This window comes from Sciurus carolinensis, chromosome 13, assembly GCF_902686445.1.
Source record: "Sciurus carolinensis chromosome 13, mSciCar1.2, whole genome shotgun sequence".
Classification (NCBI taxonomy): domain Eukaryota; kingdom Metazoa; phylum Chordata; class Mammalia; order Rodentia; family Sciuridae; genus Sciurus; species Sciurus carolinensis.
Genome location: NC_062225.1, coordinates 59,762,716 through 59,780,263, shown reverse-complemented (window position 1 = coordinate 59,780,263; position 17,548 = coordinate 59,762,716). Strand labels below are relative to the sequence as shown.

At 40.6% G+C, this 17,548-nt stretch overlaps 1 protein-coding gene across 1 annotated transcript; it reads right to left on the bottom strand.

Moving 5' to 3' along the window:
• Positions 1–1,478: 1,478 nt before the first annotated feature.
• Positions 1,479–12,183, bottom strand: LOC124963329 (cytochrome c oxidase subunit 7A-related protein, mitochondrial). Its single transcript, XM_047522992.1, has 3 exons — positions 12,027–12,183; positions 3,742–3,870; positions 1,479–2,391 (listed from the first exon to the last, which is right to left on the bottom strand). The coding sequence occupies exons 1-3, from the start codon at positions 12,096–12,098 to the stop codon at positions 2,251–2,253; spliced, it is 342 nt and encodes a 113-aa protein (XP_047378948.1). The 5' UTR covers positions 12,099–12,183; the 3' UTR covers positions 1,479–2,250.
• Positions 12,184–17,548: the final 5,365 nt, after the last annotated feature.

Sequence of the window (17,548 nt, the reverse complement as noted above, 5' to 3'; positions counted from 1 at the left end):
TCCTCAGTGACCAACCCCCCAGCAAAAATAATATAATTTCTGTTGTGTAATAAATATTAACTGTTAAATCAGTTATAAATGTATTTAGTGGGATATAAATACCACTGCAAATGGATACCTACTTTTACCTAATTGAAAATACAAATGTCTGGTGGGGATGCAGCTCAGTGGTAGAGCTCTTGTTTGAAGCTCTGGATTCAATCGCTGGTACTACAAAAAAATAAAATAGAAAACAAATGTATATTTGTCTTACTCCATTCTCTGTTCTATAGCTGAATACCACAGACTGGGTAATTTATAAAGAATAAAGGCTTATTCTACTCTCAGTTCTGAAAGCCGGGAAGTTCAAGATCAGGTGGCCATATTAGTGAGGCCTTTCTTGCTAGTGGGACTACAGATGCCCAAGTACGGGAGCATCACATGGCCAGAAAGCATCCTAGCTCAGTCTCTCCTTCTCTTCTTAATATAGCCACAGTCCCACTAGATTAGGGACCCATCCCTACAGTCTCATTTAACCCTACTTATCTTCCCAAACACCTCCAAACACCACAGGCAGGTTAACTTCCCATCTTCTTTATTACTTCACAATGAGAATTAAATGTCAATATGAGTTTGGGTGGGGACATTCAAACCACAGCACTAGAAGGGTCAGAAATTTCTTCTTGAATTTGAATTTCTATTTCACTCTCACACCTAGAATTTTACCCCCAAAATTATACCCTAATATTTTAGACTTGAAACCCTTACTGATCAGACAAAATTCTCTATAACATTTTGAAATTTAAATTTGGTTAAATTTCCTGTGACCATAAACTCAGTTATGTAGTGATTGTCAAAAATACTCATCAATGATCAAATGACAACTCATTTGGCTCCTTCAATTTTATTAACATCAAAGACTCGGAAAACAACTTGCAAAAGGATTTGTTGCTGGGCAAGGGGCACACACCTGTGATCCCAGCTACCTGGGAGGCTGAATCAAAAGGATCCCAAGTTCAAAGTTGGCCTCAGGCTTAGCAAGAGCCTGTCTCAAAATAAAAAAAAGAGCTGGCATGTAGCTCAGTGGTAGAGTAGCCCTGGGTCCAATACCCAGTATTGGGAAAAGAGGTCACAGTTTTTTGTTATGGTAAGATATAGATCATCACCTAATATTCTACCTGTTAATTAATTACCTGCATTAATATACAGTAAGTGAAGTCTACCAGTCTGAAGTCTGACAGCATAGGAAATAAGTGTTTTAAGTGAATTGTGCATTACAGGTACATTTCACTAAGGAACGGCAGGTTTCTTACAAGGAGCCATATGGTAATCATTAATATGCCATTAGACTCCTATTGCTTGACTTTGAGGAACCATTTTGTAAAGATTACCTTGTGCCTAATTAAACAAAAAAGAAATGAGACTTAGGATTACGATGCCTCTAGTGTTCTCCAATTATTCTGAAAGGTCATTTAATGTAAAAGAACTTCAAAAACTTGTAATTTTTCATTCACGTATTTATTCCATCATCAAAATAAACCATAATTTAAAGCTGTACACATTTTTAAAACAAAGTAGAATTTGTGGCACAGCTGCATTAACAAACAAGACAGACATGAATTTAAAGTGCAACAGTAAACAGGTGTTATCTGTTCCCATGATGGAATACACAACAATTACACATAAAATTTCACTAAAGATCTGGGATGAGGCAAATAACCCTTTGAAACAAACTGCCCGATGAATACAGGCAAGCTGCAAATAATTTCTGTTAACATTTTGCTGCAAGATGGAAAAATTCCCCAAGGTGACTACTGACTCAAACCCCCCATTTCATGCATCTGGCCTTGGATTTCGTCTTCCATTCTCAGTCACATCCAAATCCAGAAAGGCTTCTGCACTCCATGCTTGAATATGCAATCCCAAGTCCCAGAGGCCCTCAGCACAGACTGGCATTAATAAGCCTGTGTGCAAACTTCATCCAGAACCTCCAGGGAAATCAGGAGCCCAAGCACACGGCACAGTGTTTCTTTAAACAATAGTTTTAACTGTCAAATGAGCCTGACATCTGACAGGCCATATGCATTTCATAAACAAACCAAAATACTGTCTTCTATCTCTCTCTCTCTCTCTTTTTTTTTTTTTTTTTTTTTTTCCTTTCCTGTGAAAATGTTAAGTAGACCATCCAAGTGAGGGGGAAAAAAATGAGAAGAAACAATGAAAATTCAAAGGGTTTATGCCAAAAAACAAACCAGTCCCCTGCAGCCTAACTTATTTGTTTTTGGGTTGTGAAGCCATGTAGAGGGCGATCAGGCAGTAGATGGTCCCTCCCACAGTCAGTGCCATGGTGGTCCGGTAAAGCATTTGGTCAGGCAGGCCTCGTTTCAGGTGGATGGGCACACCATCAGATTTCTTGAAAGCAAAAATTAACAAGGACACGGTTGATAAGAAAAAGATTTTACAATTTCATGCTAATAAAGAACAAATTTGTCTACTGTGAAACTATCCATCAACATAAAAATGGAAAAGCCCTAATCCATGAGAACATTGACTAAAACACTAATATTTTCTTTAAAATGTAGCTAAAGCTTAAAAATCTCAAGTTATTCTCCAAAATGGAGTCTGAGGCAACAGCACATAACACATTCCAAATTTCAAAGGCATTTATCATATATTACTTAACCAGGAAAGGAACACTGGGGAGCTTTTTAAAAAGCAAAGGCAATAATAGCTTAACAAAAAAAGCAGGCACTAGAAATGCTCTCCAAGTAATCCTACATTTAGTTTGGCTTCTGATCATAAGGGAACCAAGTCAGAGCACACCAGTTCAATTTATAGGTTCAAGTCCATTTTGTATTCAACTATATTAAAATAGTTAAGGCCCCATTTAACAATCAGACTCCACAAGATGTTTAATTCACTATTTTGTAGCCTCCAACATTCCTGTCTTCTCCACTGCATCTCAAGATTCCAAATGCCCCCTCAAATCTTATTTATCAGAAAAAGGGGTTAAACTGATCAAAACAAAAGTACTCTAAGATGGTCTTAATCTGGACATATGTTTGAGAGGGGGAAAGCAAGAGCAGTAGCAGGCTCTGTCACTCCCATGGCACTTGTGATATAATCAGTTCTCAATTATCTGTAAGTAGATTAACTTTAAGAATATCTGGGGCTGGGGTTGTGGCTCAGTGGTAGAGCACTTGCCTAGTATGTGTGAGGTACTGGGTTTGATTCTCAGCATCACATACAAATAAATAAATAAATAAAGGTTCATTGACAAATAAAAAATAAAAAATTTAAAAAAAGAATATCTGAAATTTCAATTCTGGCTTCTCTCTGTTCATCAGCAAACCCAGGAGGACCTTCTTTAGTTCCATTAACAGCTCACTGAATTTTATTACCAAGCAAATAAAAAAGAATTAAAACTTATTGCCAAAAGTCACTGCATGTGTCACAAACACAAATACACAAGCTACTGCTTTCTCTATGCAATGAATGACCAGGAGCATGCTACTATCTATCCAACCGGAAAGCCTGAGTGTGTTTAAATGCTGATGAGGACAGTAACCACCTTGTCCTTTGTTAAGCGTTAAGTCTCCACCTATATAAATTTCCATTAGTTTATGATTCAAACTAAAAGCAAGGGAATTCTATTTCAATAAAGAGGAGGTTGGGTAGTAAACTAGATTAAGACAGTTTCAGAAGGAATTTTTAAGCCTGTTTACTTCATAGGCTTCTCTGTTCCTCAGTGACATCCCTCACCTGGAAAAACTTCTGTAGCTCTGGAACTTTGTTCTTCCCAGCATAATCATAAGTGGGACTAGAGGTCAGCTTAGTCGGTGTGGCAAATATGATAGGTGGTGCTTCTGTGGAAACCACAGGCCTTAATCCCTGCAGAGAAAAAGAGGAAAACAGTAAGTTGAAAGTTATGTCTGGGCATCTGAACAAAACTTTCAAGGAGCAGGCTGTCTGGAGCAGCCATTCACCCACACACAAGGAATAAGAAAAGGGTCCCTTCAACCCTGCATTAACGGGTCTTGAGTTGGTCCTCAAACTTTAGACAAAATACCTTAAGCTGCTTTCCCAGAGCAAACTGTCAAGAATTCCCTACCAGTAAGGTAGGAAAGACAATGAAGATCCAATTTGAGATTCCAGAAATACATACAGTAAAACATTTATACTGTGTATGAATATTTGGTTAGATCTCATTAGGGACCTCACTGTCCCTTCTCTCATTTGAGTGAGCTAATATACCAACACAGTATGTTAGTAATGGACATCAATGATATGGAATAATAGCAGCTAATTATCTATCTGGCCTGTGTTATGTTCCACACTTCACAAGCATTACCTCACTTAATCCTGTCAGCAAACCCTATTCCCATTTTATAGAGGAGAAAACTGGATCAGAGAAGGTAACCTGTCGGAGGTCACAAAATGAAAATCAAGGGCCAAGTTTTTTTTTTTTTAATTGTAAACAAATGGGATACATGTTTCTCTGTCTGTACATGGCGTAAAGGCATACCATTTGTGTAATCATAAATTTACATAGGGTAATGTTGTTTGATTCATTCTGTTATTTTTTCCCTTCCCCCCACCCCTCCCACCCCTCCCCTCCCTCTATACAGTCCTTCCTTCCTCCATTCCTGCCCCCCTCCCTAAACCCAACTCCAACCCCAACACTAACCCTTCCCACCCCCCATTATGTGTCATCATCCACTTATTAGCGATAACATTCTTCCTTTGTTTTTTTGAGATTGGCTTATCTCACTTAGCATGATATTCTCCAGTTTCATCCATTTGCCTGCAAATGCCATAATTTTATCATTCTTTATGGCTGAGTAATATTCCATTGTATATATATACCACAGTTTCTTTATCCATTCATCAACTGAAGGACACCTAGGTTGGTTCCACAATCTGGCTATTGTGAACTGAGCAGCTATGAACATTGATGTGGCTGTATCTCTGTAATATGCTGATTTTAAGTCCTTTGGGTATAGGCCAAGGAGTGGGATAGCTGGGTCAAATGGTGGTTCCATTCCAAGTTTTCTAAGGAATCTCCACACTGCTTTCCAGAGTGGCTGCACTAATTTGCAGCCCCACCAGCAATGTAAGAGCGTACCTTTCTCCCCACATCCTCGCCAACACCTGTTGTTGCTTGTATTCTTGATAATTGCCATTCTAATTGGGGTGAGATGGAATCTTAGGGTGGTTTTGATTTACATTTCTCTTATTACTAGAGATGTTGAACATTTTTCCATATGTTTGTTGATTGCTTGTAGATCTTCTTCTGTGAAGTGTCTATTCATTTCTTTAGCCCATTTGTCAATTGGATTATTTACATTCTTGGTGTAGAGTTTTTTGAGTTCTTTATAGATTCTGGAGATTAGCGCTCTATCTGAAGTATGATTGGCAAAGATTTTCTCCCACTCTGTAGGCTCTTTCTTCGCATTGCTGATAGTTTCCTTTGCTGAGAGAAAGCTTTTTAGTTTGAATCTATCCCAGTTATTAATTCTTGCTTTTATTTCTTGTGCTATGGGAGTCCTGTTGAGGAAGTCTGGTCCTAAGCCGACATGTTGAAGCTCTGGACCTACTTTTTCTTCTATAAGATGCAAGGTCTCTGGTCTGATTCCGAGATCCTTAATCCACTTTGATTTTTGCATGGTGAGAGATATGGGTTTAGTTTCATTCTGTTGCATATGGATTTCCAATTCTCCCAGCACCATTTGTTGAAGAGGCTATCTTATCTCCATTGCATATTTTTGGCCCCTTTGTCTACTATGAGAAAATTGTATTTATTTGGGTTTGTGTCCGCGTTCTCTATTCTGTACCATTGATCCACCTTTCTATTTTGGTACCAATACCATGCCGTTTTTGTTACTATTGCTTTGTAGTAGAGTTGAAGATCTGGTATTGCGATACCCCCTGCTTCACTCTTTCTGCCAAGGATTGCTTTAGCTATTCTGGGTTTTTTATTCTTCCAGATGAATTTCATAATTGCTTGCTCTATTTCTGTAAGGTACATCATTGGGATTTTAATTGGAATTGCATTGAATCTGTATAGCACTTTTGGTAGTATGGCCATTTTGACAATATTAATTCTTCCTATCCAAGAACATGGGAGATCTTTCCATCTTCTAAGGTTTTCTTGAATTTCTTTCTTTAGTGTTCTGTAGTTCTCATTGTAGAGGTCTTTCACCTCTTTTGTGAGATTGATTCCCAAATACTTTATTTTTTTCGAAGCTATTGTGAATGGGGTAGTTTTCCTAATTTCTCTTTCTGAAGATTCATCGCTTATGTATAAAAATGAAGGGCCAAGTTTTGAAACTTGAGCCTCTATAAAGTGCAGAGGGCCCTGGCTTTCTAGATTTCCACTACTCATACCCCATATTTCCATCAGCTATTGCTTAAAAACCACAATCCATTTTGGTCTATAATGTAGGTGTGGCCCTACATTTAGTGTGTAACACTCAAGTGGAGACAGGGACTCAGAAGGAATCAGAAAAGAAAAAAGAGGCCCTGCTACTGTGATAACAAGGCTCTATTTTAACTGGAGAATATTAGATCCTCCTTTCTATCATTCTGTGAGCTCACTGTATTGTCTCCTAATGATTATTCCACCTTGAATGTACAAGTTTAAAAGTACTTTCAACCAAGCATCTCCGAAAAGCAAATTCATGTTTGAACAGGACTCGTGAGAGCATTTTTAGAAGGTACTATATACCTAACTGTGTTTGTTCACCCATCCAGTGACTCAAAACTACAAAAAAGTTTTTGGACAGTACCATCTAAAAACAGGAGTATCAACCATATTAACAGCTTTAATTCAATATTTCCATTTATAATATTAGAAAAATTCAGAATACAGAATTTTAAAGTTACCTATAATTTCATCTCATCCTATCAATTATTGTATATTCTGTCCAATCTTCTTACATATGCTTATTTGAATAACTTTATACTTGGACTGGGGTTGTAGCCCAGTGGCAAAGTGCTTGCCTAGCACATGTTAGGCACTGGGTTCAATCTTTAGCACCCCATAAAAAATAAAGGTATGTGTCCATCTACAACTTAAAAAATTAAACAAAAAAACTCCTGGGGCTGGGGAGACAGCTCAGTTGGTAGAGTGCTTGCCTTGTAAGCACAAGGCCCTGAGTTCAATCCCCAGCACCCAAACCCCCACCCCCCAAAAAAAAAAAAAACTCCTAGACACCCAGTATGTTCCTTCTACATAGAATGGTCTTCTCCAGGTGTCCATATGGTTTGTACCCTCACCTTCTTCAGGTCTTTGACCCTATGTCACCTTTCCTCATTACCCTTTTTAAAATTGTATGCCCTCTTCCCTTACTCTGAGAACAATCTACCATTTCATGCTTTATTTTTCTCCACAGGACTTGCCACCACCAAACATACTATGTTCTACTTTGTTTACTGTGTCTCCCCCTATTACAATGAAAGCCCCGAGATGAGATTCTGGCATGTGTTGTTCATTGCTTCTATTCCCAAGACTTAGAAAAGCAACAGCCAGTAAATACGTGTTAAATGTGTAAGTCAGCTAAGGAAGGCTATAGCTTTACCAGACTTAAATAAACCAAAGTCATGTTCATCAGTGCTTGGCAGAGCCTCCACACCTCCCACAGCAAGGAGAAAACAACTGAAAGCTGTTCTTAAAATAAGTGGACCATAAATCAAGTAGAAATCACAGACTTTACTTCACTGAATCTCTCAGCTGTTTACATAATCCCTACCTCCAAAATTGATTAAGGGCCATGTATAATAATTGAGTTCTTCCTAGTCTATTTATCTGCTCCAAAAAGGGAAAACAAATGGCAGGGGGGTTGCTAGGTCCTAAACGCAGGACTTCAAACATGCTAAACAAGCATTCTACCACTGAGCTATCCTAGTCCCTAATGGCTCCAAATTTTTAAAGAGAAAGTAAACATGCTATTTTTTCCCCAAAAGTTGATTGAACCAACATTTTTTTCCTTCTACTTTTTAGATTTGGAGAGGAGGGTGGAGAAATAAAAGAATTATCCCATTTTGGGGGTGCGGGTAACAGGGATTGAACTCAGGGGTACTTGACCACTGAGCCACATCCCCAGCCCTATTTTTGTATTTTATTTAGAGACAGGGTCTGAGTTACTTAGTACCTTACTTTTGCTGAGGTCGGCTTTGAACTCTTGATCCTCCTGCCTCAGTCTCCTGAGCCACTAGGATTACAGGCGTGCGCCACTGCGCCCAGCCCAAATTTTTAAATGTTAGAAATCTGTGAACCTTTCACTGATTTAGAACTAGAACCAGTTTCAGTTTGCAAGGCCTCACTTTCTTTTTCCTTTTCATGGTGCTGAGGATTGAACTACTTCCCCCAGACCAAGTCAATTCATTTCAAAAAAAAGCCTTCATGTCCCTCTGATACCACACTCAGCATGTCCAAAATTCACTGGCCAACCCACTCAGGAGCTCCCTGTTGAAAGCACCAGCATGCTCCCATTCCCGTGGTCTTGGAGTTCTCTTTCCTCACCTCCAACAGCTCTCTCACCAACAAGGGCAAACTACTGTAAGTTTCTGCATTAAGTTGCTTTCTAACCCTAGCCCCTTCGTAATTACCTCTAGCCTCCACAGCCAAGCTTACCTACTCAATGATTCTCCACTCCTTCCTTTTACAGTTCTCTTTAGCTAGAATATCATTCGCCATCCTAACCAGGCCAAACAGTAAAATTATGTTGCCCTTTTAAAAAACTGCTAAACTGTGTCCCAAAGAGGCTGCACCATTTTACATTCTCACTAGCAGGGTCACAGGGTTCCAGTTTCTCTATCGCCTCACCCACACTTCTTGCTACTGTCTGCCTCTCTGATTATAGATATTCTGGTAGATGTCGAGTGGCATTTCATTGTGGTTTTGATTTGCTGTTTCCTCGTGACTAATGATGTTAAGACTCTTTTCATGTGCTTATTGGCCTGAATTTATTTTTGGCACAGGACATGGAAAGGTAAGGAAAACGCTTTTCAACAACCACTGGAAAATACCCTTGCAACAACTACTTGCCATCAAGTTGACTTACAAATCTCTGTGCTATTGTTACAGAACCAGCTTTTCCATATCAGGTTATTTAATCCATGTTAGGTTATTCACTTCACATAATAACAACATTGCAAATATCTTCATTTTATAGTGTGCTAGTGTTTTCAAAAAAGGACAAGTTGAAGTACTCCTCCTAATTAGCAACATCAGAGCACCTATTTGCCAGGTGTGTGTGTGTCTCTCTCTCTCTCACATACACACACACACATACCCCACACAAAGACAGGACAGCACCTGTCACAATCACTCTGAAATCTACAGTTCATAAAGTGTACACAATATTGCTCCTTTCTTTCAGTGTAGCTTAAGAAATCTTTAAGTAACTAAAGAAGTTCAAATTCTCAAGTGAAACACTATTCAAGAGGCGCCATAAATCTGAAAGCCCTATCTATAACAAACGTATCTTAAGGTAATCTCTGCTATGCCAGTTTTAGCCAGAAATTTTACTTCCTTACGAGGCATCAAAACTTCGATTTAACGGAGTTAAAACTCAGATTTAATAGAGAGAGCGCTATTAAAAGAATATGTGAGCCAGGCATGATGGTGCATGCCTGTAACCCCAGCAACTCCGGACACAGAGGCAAGAGATTGCAAGTTTGAGGCCAGCCTAAGCAATTTAGCAAGTCCCTGAGCAACTCAGTAAGACCCTGTCTCAAAATTAAAAATAAACAGGGCTGGAGGGGCTGGAGTTGTAGCTCAGAGGTAGAGTGCACACCTAGCATGTGTGAGGCACTGAGTTCAATTCTCAGCACAAGAAAGAGAGGGAGAGAGGGAACGAGAGAGAGAGAGAGAGAGAAAGAAAGAAAGAAATAGAAAAATATAGGTTCATCGACAAGTAAAAAAAATATTTTTTAAAAAAAGGGGAGGGGGCCGCTGGAGATGTGGCTCAGTGGTAGAGCATCCCAGAGCATCCCTTGGTTCAATCCCCAGTACAAAAACAAAACAAAACAAAACAAAAAAACCAAAAACATCTAAACCATGTGCAGTGGTTACTAGGAGACTGAGGCAAGAGGATGAAGTTTGAGGTCAGCCTGGGCAACTTGGCGAGACCCTGTCCCAAAATAAAAAATAAAAAGGGATGAAGATCTAGCTCAGTGGTAAAGTACCCTGGGTTCAATCCCCAGCACACCCAAAAAAAAAAAAAAAAAAAAAAAAAAAAAAAATCTACAAGCACTGGAATGGATAAACTGTGATATAGCCATACAATGAAATACTAATATGGGTATCATGGCTAACTCAAAAATGTTTTTAAAATAAGACTTACAGAGAAGAGTACATACTGCATGGTTCCATTTACATAAGGCTCAAAAATTGACAAAACTATCTACAATGATAAAAATCAGAATAAGAAGATGGACAGGGATTGACAGGGAGAGAGTATGAGGGAACTTCATAGGGATGGATTACACAATGTCAAAACTTATCAAACTAAACTGTGAACTGACAAATAGCAGACAGGATACAAATGGCCACTTTCCAATATATTTTGCAAAATTATTCACCATAACACTACTAACAATTCTTTCTTTACAACTCATTACCAACTAAGTTTCAGCGACACTACACTGACTCCCCTCCTCATCCTGGACTATGCTTTGGATAAATTTTCCTCCTCTCCCTTCATATTTCAATAATCGAATCATGGTCCCACCTATCCTCCCTATGTACTTCCTGGCTGATCTCTCCACCACAGTCGACCACCACCTGTGGGATTTTTCCTATTAAACGCCATATTCATAAATCCAACTGCTATCAGAAATGAAATATCACCACAAGCTCAACACTTACAAACCCTGAACTCTTCCTCCCAATTCCATTTCCCTTAAAAAACAAACAAAACCCCACCACCTTCTTGCCCTCCTTACCCTAACAGCACATCTAATCTTAGATCAAAATCATTCTTTTTTTTTTTTTTAGTTGTCAAGGGACCTTTATTTATATGTGGTGCTGAGAATCGAACCCAGGGCCTCACACATGCTAGGCAAGTGCTATACCACTGACCTACAACCCCATCCCAGATTGGAATCGTTCTTAAACATTGTTCCCTTGAGCAAGATGCAGTGCCTCACCTAAAAAAAAAAAAAAAGGCCAAGAAGCACAATTATAAAAAAAATTCGTTACCCCCATCTGTGCCCCTACTATTCCAGTTATCTCAGATTCAGCTTCTGGAGAACTACCTGCCAAAAGCGCCTGTCACTTGACACATTTCATTCAATCTGCACTACAGGCGGGATAAAATTGAGCGCAAAATAAATTAAGCAACTCGGCCAAGGTCACACAACTAAAGCAGTAAAATTAGTACTGGAGCCCAAACGTGTACGGAACTCAAAAATTCTTCATCTCAAGCTGTAGAATGTGAGAGAAATGGGTACTGTGCAAACAACCGAAACAGTGCACCGTCAACCACTTCACAGTGGAGAAATGGAACTTCGCTGCGTGGAAATTCCCAGGCTACCCAAGCCCTTGAAGGAGCCGGCTGTCTCCCAATGATCCGAATCATACGAACCCTCCCGCCCCGTGGCTTTGCTGGGTGCAGTCATCCCCATCCTCCCGTCTGCGGCTGGTCGGAGGAAGCCTCTGGGGCTGGGGCAAGGAGTAACAAAATGAAGTCGGGAAGGCCGAAAGACAGACTTCTCCAAAAGAGCAAGAGGGCCGAACCTCCAATGCAGGAGGGTTACATTCTGGTCCTATTGGCTTCCCTAGTCACCCATCTTAAACAGGCAACGACCCCGAGGGTCACCTTGACCCCTGCAGTGTGTCTGCGCAGGGCCAAGCCCGCCTGAAGGAAGAGCACTCACACAAGATGAGCCTCAGTGACCACTGCAAGTCAGCGTGGGAAGGTGTGGGGAGGTGCGAATGAACTGAACCGATCCGACCGGTGAGAAGTCCTCAAGGCGACCGCCTGTCCTGGGGACCGGAGCCGCCATTTCTCCTGTCTGAGTCGTTGCTGCGCGACCCCTACCTGCGGGCTGTAGGCTTCCGAAGCCCAAGCTCCAGTCAACTTCTGCGTGAATCCACTAAACTTGTAATACATGATGCTCCGCGTCCGGCTTTCCGCAGCTGCTGCCTGCGCGACCGCCCCAGAGAAGGACCCCGCCTCCCCTGTTGCGCTCCCAAGGCTCTAGGGGAAGGACCCTGCTCCAAGAGGCGGGCTGCCTGGAGAGTGCCTAACTTAAAACATGCTTTCTTAAACGACATTAGGGGAACAGAAGTCGGGTTCTTAGGACGATGAAAGGCAAATCCAGCTCTAAAATAGCATAAAAGGCTGCTGGGTCGGAGTTCGTAGGAAGTACGAGCTTCCCTGTTCCCTCTATTTAGATTAAGGCAATGCCAAGACGCCTTAAGAAATGCGCAAGCGCTTCGAGGACCAAGTCCGGTTGCAGATGCTCCGCCAAGGTCAGGCGCGAAGGGACCTGGGCGGGGCCTGGAACTGAACGGGCGGGACCGAGGGCTGGGCGGGGCCGAGGACTGGGCGGGACTCGGGGCGGGGCAGGACCGGGAAAAGCGGAGGCTGTAGGCTTCCACCTGGTCGTCTGCTGCAAGCTTTTTCTTCTGTACCAAATTTTACTTGCTTTAGTCTTGCTTCCTTCCTCCCGACCTAGATCACCTAGTGAAGCGTCTCGCTTTTTGTCTGCCTAGGAGTAGAGACCCGTCGACCGGGCTTAACCTGGCAACCTTGGAGGGACAGCGCCTAAGAAAATCTGCTGAGGAACTGTTTAGTACCCAGGGCTTTTAGGGTTTTCGCCCCAATTCTATACACATAGCTTCCTGGGCTTCGTGCAGAGGACATACGCATAGTGACCTAAAACTTCAGTCGACAAGAGGTAAATTTTGCAGTTCCTCAGAACTAGTTTTGACTCTCATCTGAGTTTTATGGGAATTGGTTGTTCATTCCTTTCCCAGGCTGTGCTCTCTGAGATAAATGAGCTAGAGAGGAGGTGACTAGAAACATTTGTGAAATTTTAAACCAGAAAGATCTGGACTACTTTCAGCACATTTCGAGGTAGAGGTGTTTATAAGCCTCCACTATAGGCAAGTTATTTCATAAAAGGAGTATACTAGTTCCTTAATCTCTGGGGATGAAGCAAGACTTTTCTTCACTAAACCTCTGATTAGAAAGGCACATTATAGATAGATACATGTATAGGGCATTTATGAAAGCATGTAGCAAACTGATGAATGATACTAACATTGATATAGAATTTTCCATAAACTCTTTTAATCTTCATAACTACCCTAGGAGGTGGATGCTATTATCATCTCCATTTTATAGTACAGGAAAAGGAGGTGAGGAGAAACACAGCAACTGTCCCAGGTCAGCAACTAGTGGCAGAGTTAGTCATCAGGCTCAAGATTCTGCACTCTTAAACACAATATTATAGGTAAATAGATATAAATCCGTTCTAAAAAGGGGAGTCAAGGCTGAGCACTCCAGGGTCAAGGTGTACACCAGCATTCCAGCTTTGTGAAGTATAAGCCCCAAATTCTCAAATATTCAGCACTACCAATACCCTAAAGAGCAAGATTTCAGCAGATTCATAATATAAGCTGCTTTTACAAGGTCATCATATAATGGATAAAACATGCTATTTGAGTTCGAGTCCCATTTTCCTCATGGCTGAATGATTTAAGACTATAATCATTTCCATTTTTGGAAACTCATTTGCCTGTACTGTAGAGCAGTAATCATCATCATCTTCTTCCTCTCTAGTGGTCTAAGAATCAAAAGTCCAGGAATTGGGGCTGGAGTCATGGCTCAGTGGTATAGCACTCACCTAGCATGTGTGAGGCACTGGGTTTGATTCTCAGCAACGGCATGTAAATAAATAAAATAAAGGTCCATCGACAACTAAAAATATATATTTTTAAAAAGAAATGTAAAAAAAAGTTCAAGAATTTACAAAGCTTAAAATAAGTTGCTGATGTTTATCTTTGGGTCCTTTTGCTTTTCCACAGTTCTCAGCTATATATAAGAATCTTAGTTACCATAAACTTTTCTTAGTCAGTCTAATTTAAATTAAGTAAATGCTACAATTTACAAGTAATGTAACAATAAATATCCATGAGGATGTGGAGGACATTCATACATTGCTGGTGGAACTTCAAATTGGTGCAACTACTCTGGAAAGCAGTATAGAGAGTCCTCAAAAAACTTAAAATGGAACCACCTTTGACCCAGTTATCCCACTCCTCATATACCCAAAGGACTTAAAATCAGCATATTAAGGTGGCCATATCAATGTTTATAGCAACTCAATTCACAATAGCTAAGCTATGGAACCAACCTAGGTGCCCTTTGACAGATGAATGAATAAAGAAAATGTGGTGCATATACACAATGGAATATTACTCAGCCATAAAGAAGAATGAAATTATGGTATTTGCTGTTAAATGAATGGAGACTGTCATGCTAAGTGACAAACCAATCCCAAAAACCAAAAGTCAAATGTTTTGTCTGATATGTGAATGGTGTTGACTCACAATGGTGGGTGGTTACCAGTTGGACAGGACGGAGTGGAGGAAAAGGAGGGTTGATATGAATAGGAAGGACAGTAGAATGAAGCAGACATGTTCATATATGTTCATATATGAATACACCACCAGTGTAACTCTATATCAGGTACAAACACAGAAATGGGAAGTTATACTATATGTATGTATGATATGTCAAAAACACATTCTACTGTCATGTAGAACTAAAAAGAACAAAATTTTTTTTTAATTGTGGACTGAGGATATAGCTCAGTTGGTAGAGTGCCTGCCTCACATGCACAAGGCCCTGGGTTCTAATCCCCAGCACCACAAAAAAAAAAAAAATTTAAAATTCAATAAAATAAGTAAATGCTGGAATCCCTCATGCTAAGAAAAAAATAAGCTTGCTAGTGAATATGGGTAGAAAGAAAGGTATTTCATAGAGTTTAGCCAGAAAGGGGAAATTAAATGATTTAGGAAAGCGCCTTATCTCCATCCCACTGTCTTCTGGCCATGTTTTGGAAAAAGGAGACACTGTTTCCCTGGTTCTTAGCAGCATTAAGGTGTAGCAGCTTCTTGAAGTATAAAGGTGCCTGTCAACACTGGTTATTTTCTTAAAGTCCCTGCCATCTGATTTTAGATCCTGCAAGACATAAATTAAGAATCCTGAAAATGTTACAACAGCCGGGCTGTTCAGTGGGAGATAAAATGTCAGTAGCAGAGTGTGGGTTGGGATGTCACATGGAGTGGATGATCAAGGGAAGATTTTGTCTCATTTCCCAAATAAAACGCAGCACACTCTGACAGTACTAAGGCACCCTCTTCTCATTCGTATTTGCACATCCCACCCAACATCAAAGACATGATCTTTCTTTCTTATCATGATCCCTTCAGATTGTTCCCCAGATCCTATTCTGAGAGAAAGTGACCACAACTCAGAGTGCAGAGAAGCGTGCCCATCACCAGGTGAACCGAGTGAGTGCAGAGCCCGTCAGAATGCCGGCTGGTGCATCAACTCCACTGCTTCTCCATTTGCGAGGCTGCACGCTAATGGCCTCTGGCAGGCAGCGCTGTGAAAGCACTTGAGGAATGGATGGAAAACCGATAAAAATTTTAAATTGGGTTATGCTGAGTATAAATAGGAACTGCCATGTGGAATAATTCTTAATTTTTTTAATTCTTTCATTTTCCCAGAATTCAGTTTTAAGAAATCAACCCTCGGTGGGTGTGCAGTTACAACACGTAGCCCTGTAGTAGTTCAGCTGATCGTGGGCCCCTCTTTCTGATTCCTTCCACCCTTCCCTGTATTCAGGAGGGCTCACTTATCACCTGGCTTTGGTGTCACCTGTTGGGAGCAGAAATATGAGTACTAAGCATTGGTTTGGGGCTTTTTGCATGGGAAAGGACCTTAAGGACAGAGACCCCCAAAAGCCTTACTTTCCCTCATTTTGGTTCTTTGCTGCCAAATCTGCAAACAGATTTTTTTCCCCTAACCTGGGAGGGGAAAGATGTGTGCACATAAATTTTGCCCATTCTAAGGTATTCTCACTGGTGGAAAATGGGATACACCTAGCACAGTGTTACAGTGAAGTATTGCCTTTTTTATTGTGGTTTGTGTCTACCCTCTCTGGGGGGGGAAAAAAAAAAAAAAAAAAAAAGGAGGTAGAGGGAATCCATTTTTCCAGCACTTAAAACTGCTAGTGATACCCCCCGACCAAGAAAAGCATCTCCAGGAAAAAGCAAAGTGGAGAGCTAAACTCACTTTATGATACTTAGAAGATGACAACCTGCCGTGCAATTATTCGTAATTTTCATGTGGCAGAAATCTCAGCTGTCATCTCTAGTCTTTTTGTCAAAGCCCTATCTGGTGTGGAAATTTTGTCATGAAAACCTGAACTCTAGGATTTATATCGATATTAAACAACAAACCTTTGTTAAGGCGTGGTATTTTCATAGCCAAGAAGTGGAGGGTCTGAATGGCACATTTCTCACCCAAAGGAGGGGAGACGGCAGCTGGGACTGCAGTTGCAGGGACAGCTTTATTGCAGTTTGGGATGAACATATTGACATCAGCTCCCTGCTCTGACCTTCTCATTGTTGAATGTCAATACAGCGTGTGAAGCTGCCTCACTCTTGTCTGCCTGCTTTCCTTTATATGCAAGTCAAAAGCACATCTACAGAGATTATGGATTTAAGTCAATTTTGACACATTGCATTTCATTTCACTGGTAAAGAAAGGCTGAGGTATGACTCATAATTTATTTTAAATCATCTTAAATACACTTAATTATGCATAGAAATCCAGAACAAGATTCATGCTACTTTACATTAACATCTATAAAAGTACAGTAGATATAACTGTTGTTCTGTAGGTAGAATAAAAGGAAAGCAGTGACTTTCCCTAGTTTGGGGGAAGGGGTGGTTCCTGGTCCCTGAGGAGTCTCACTTTCTGGTCATAAATGTCAGAAATATTTGAATATTTTACAATGAGTACATATGACTTTTGTAAGCCTGAATATACTCATGCAAATAATACAAAACACCTAAAAGGCATAAAAATTGGAATTTTTAAAATGTTTCCATGTACTTACACCTCAAACCACCAGTTAATTTAGGTTATTCTTTAATCACCCCTGAGTAAAGGTGAGGAACTCTTTGTGATATGCCAAGTGTCAGGTCACAGGGAGGGTGACTCAAGGGCCATTCTGCCCATTAGGGTTGACACTATGATGGTTTTACACAGGACTACTTGAGAAAAGAATGAATGAATGATTCAATCAATCAAAACAACACATGAACAAACAAGAGTGAGAAAACGAATGAACATTACCTCCGTACATTGCCGAGAGAACGAACAACCAACCTGGGTAGTTCCTTCCATGAGTACCCTGATGGCTATGGAAAGTGGTAATCAGTGGAAAGGAAATTAAAACCAGGCACCTGGGCTGGGGTTGTAGCTGGTAGGTGGAGTGCTTCCTTAACCTCTTAACCTGCAGGAGACCCTGAGTCCAA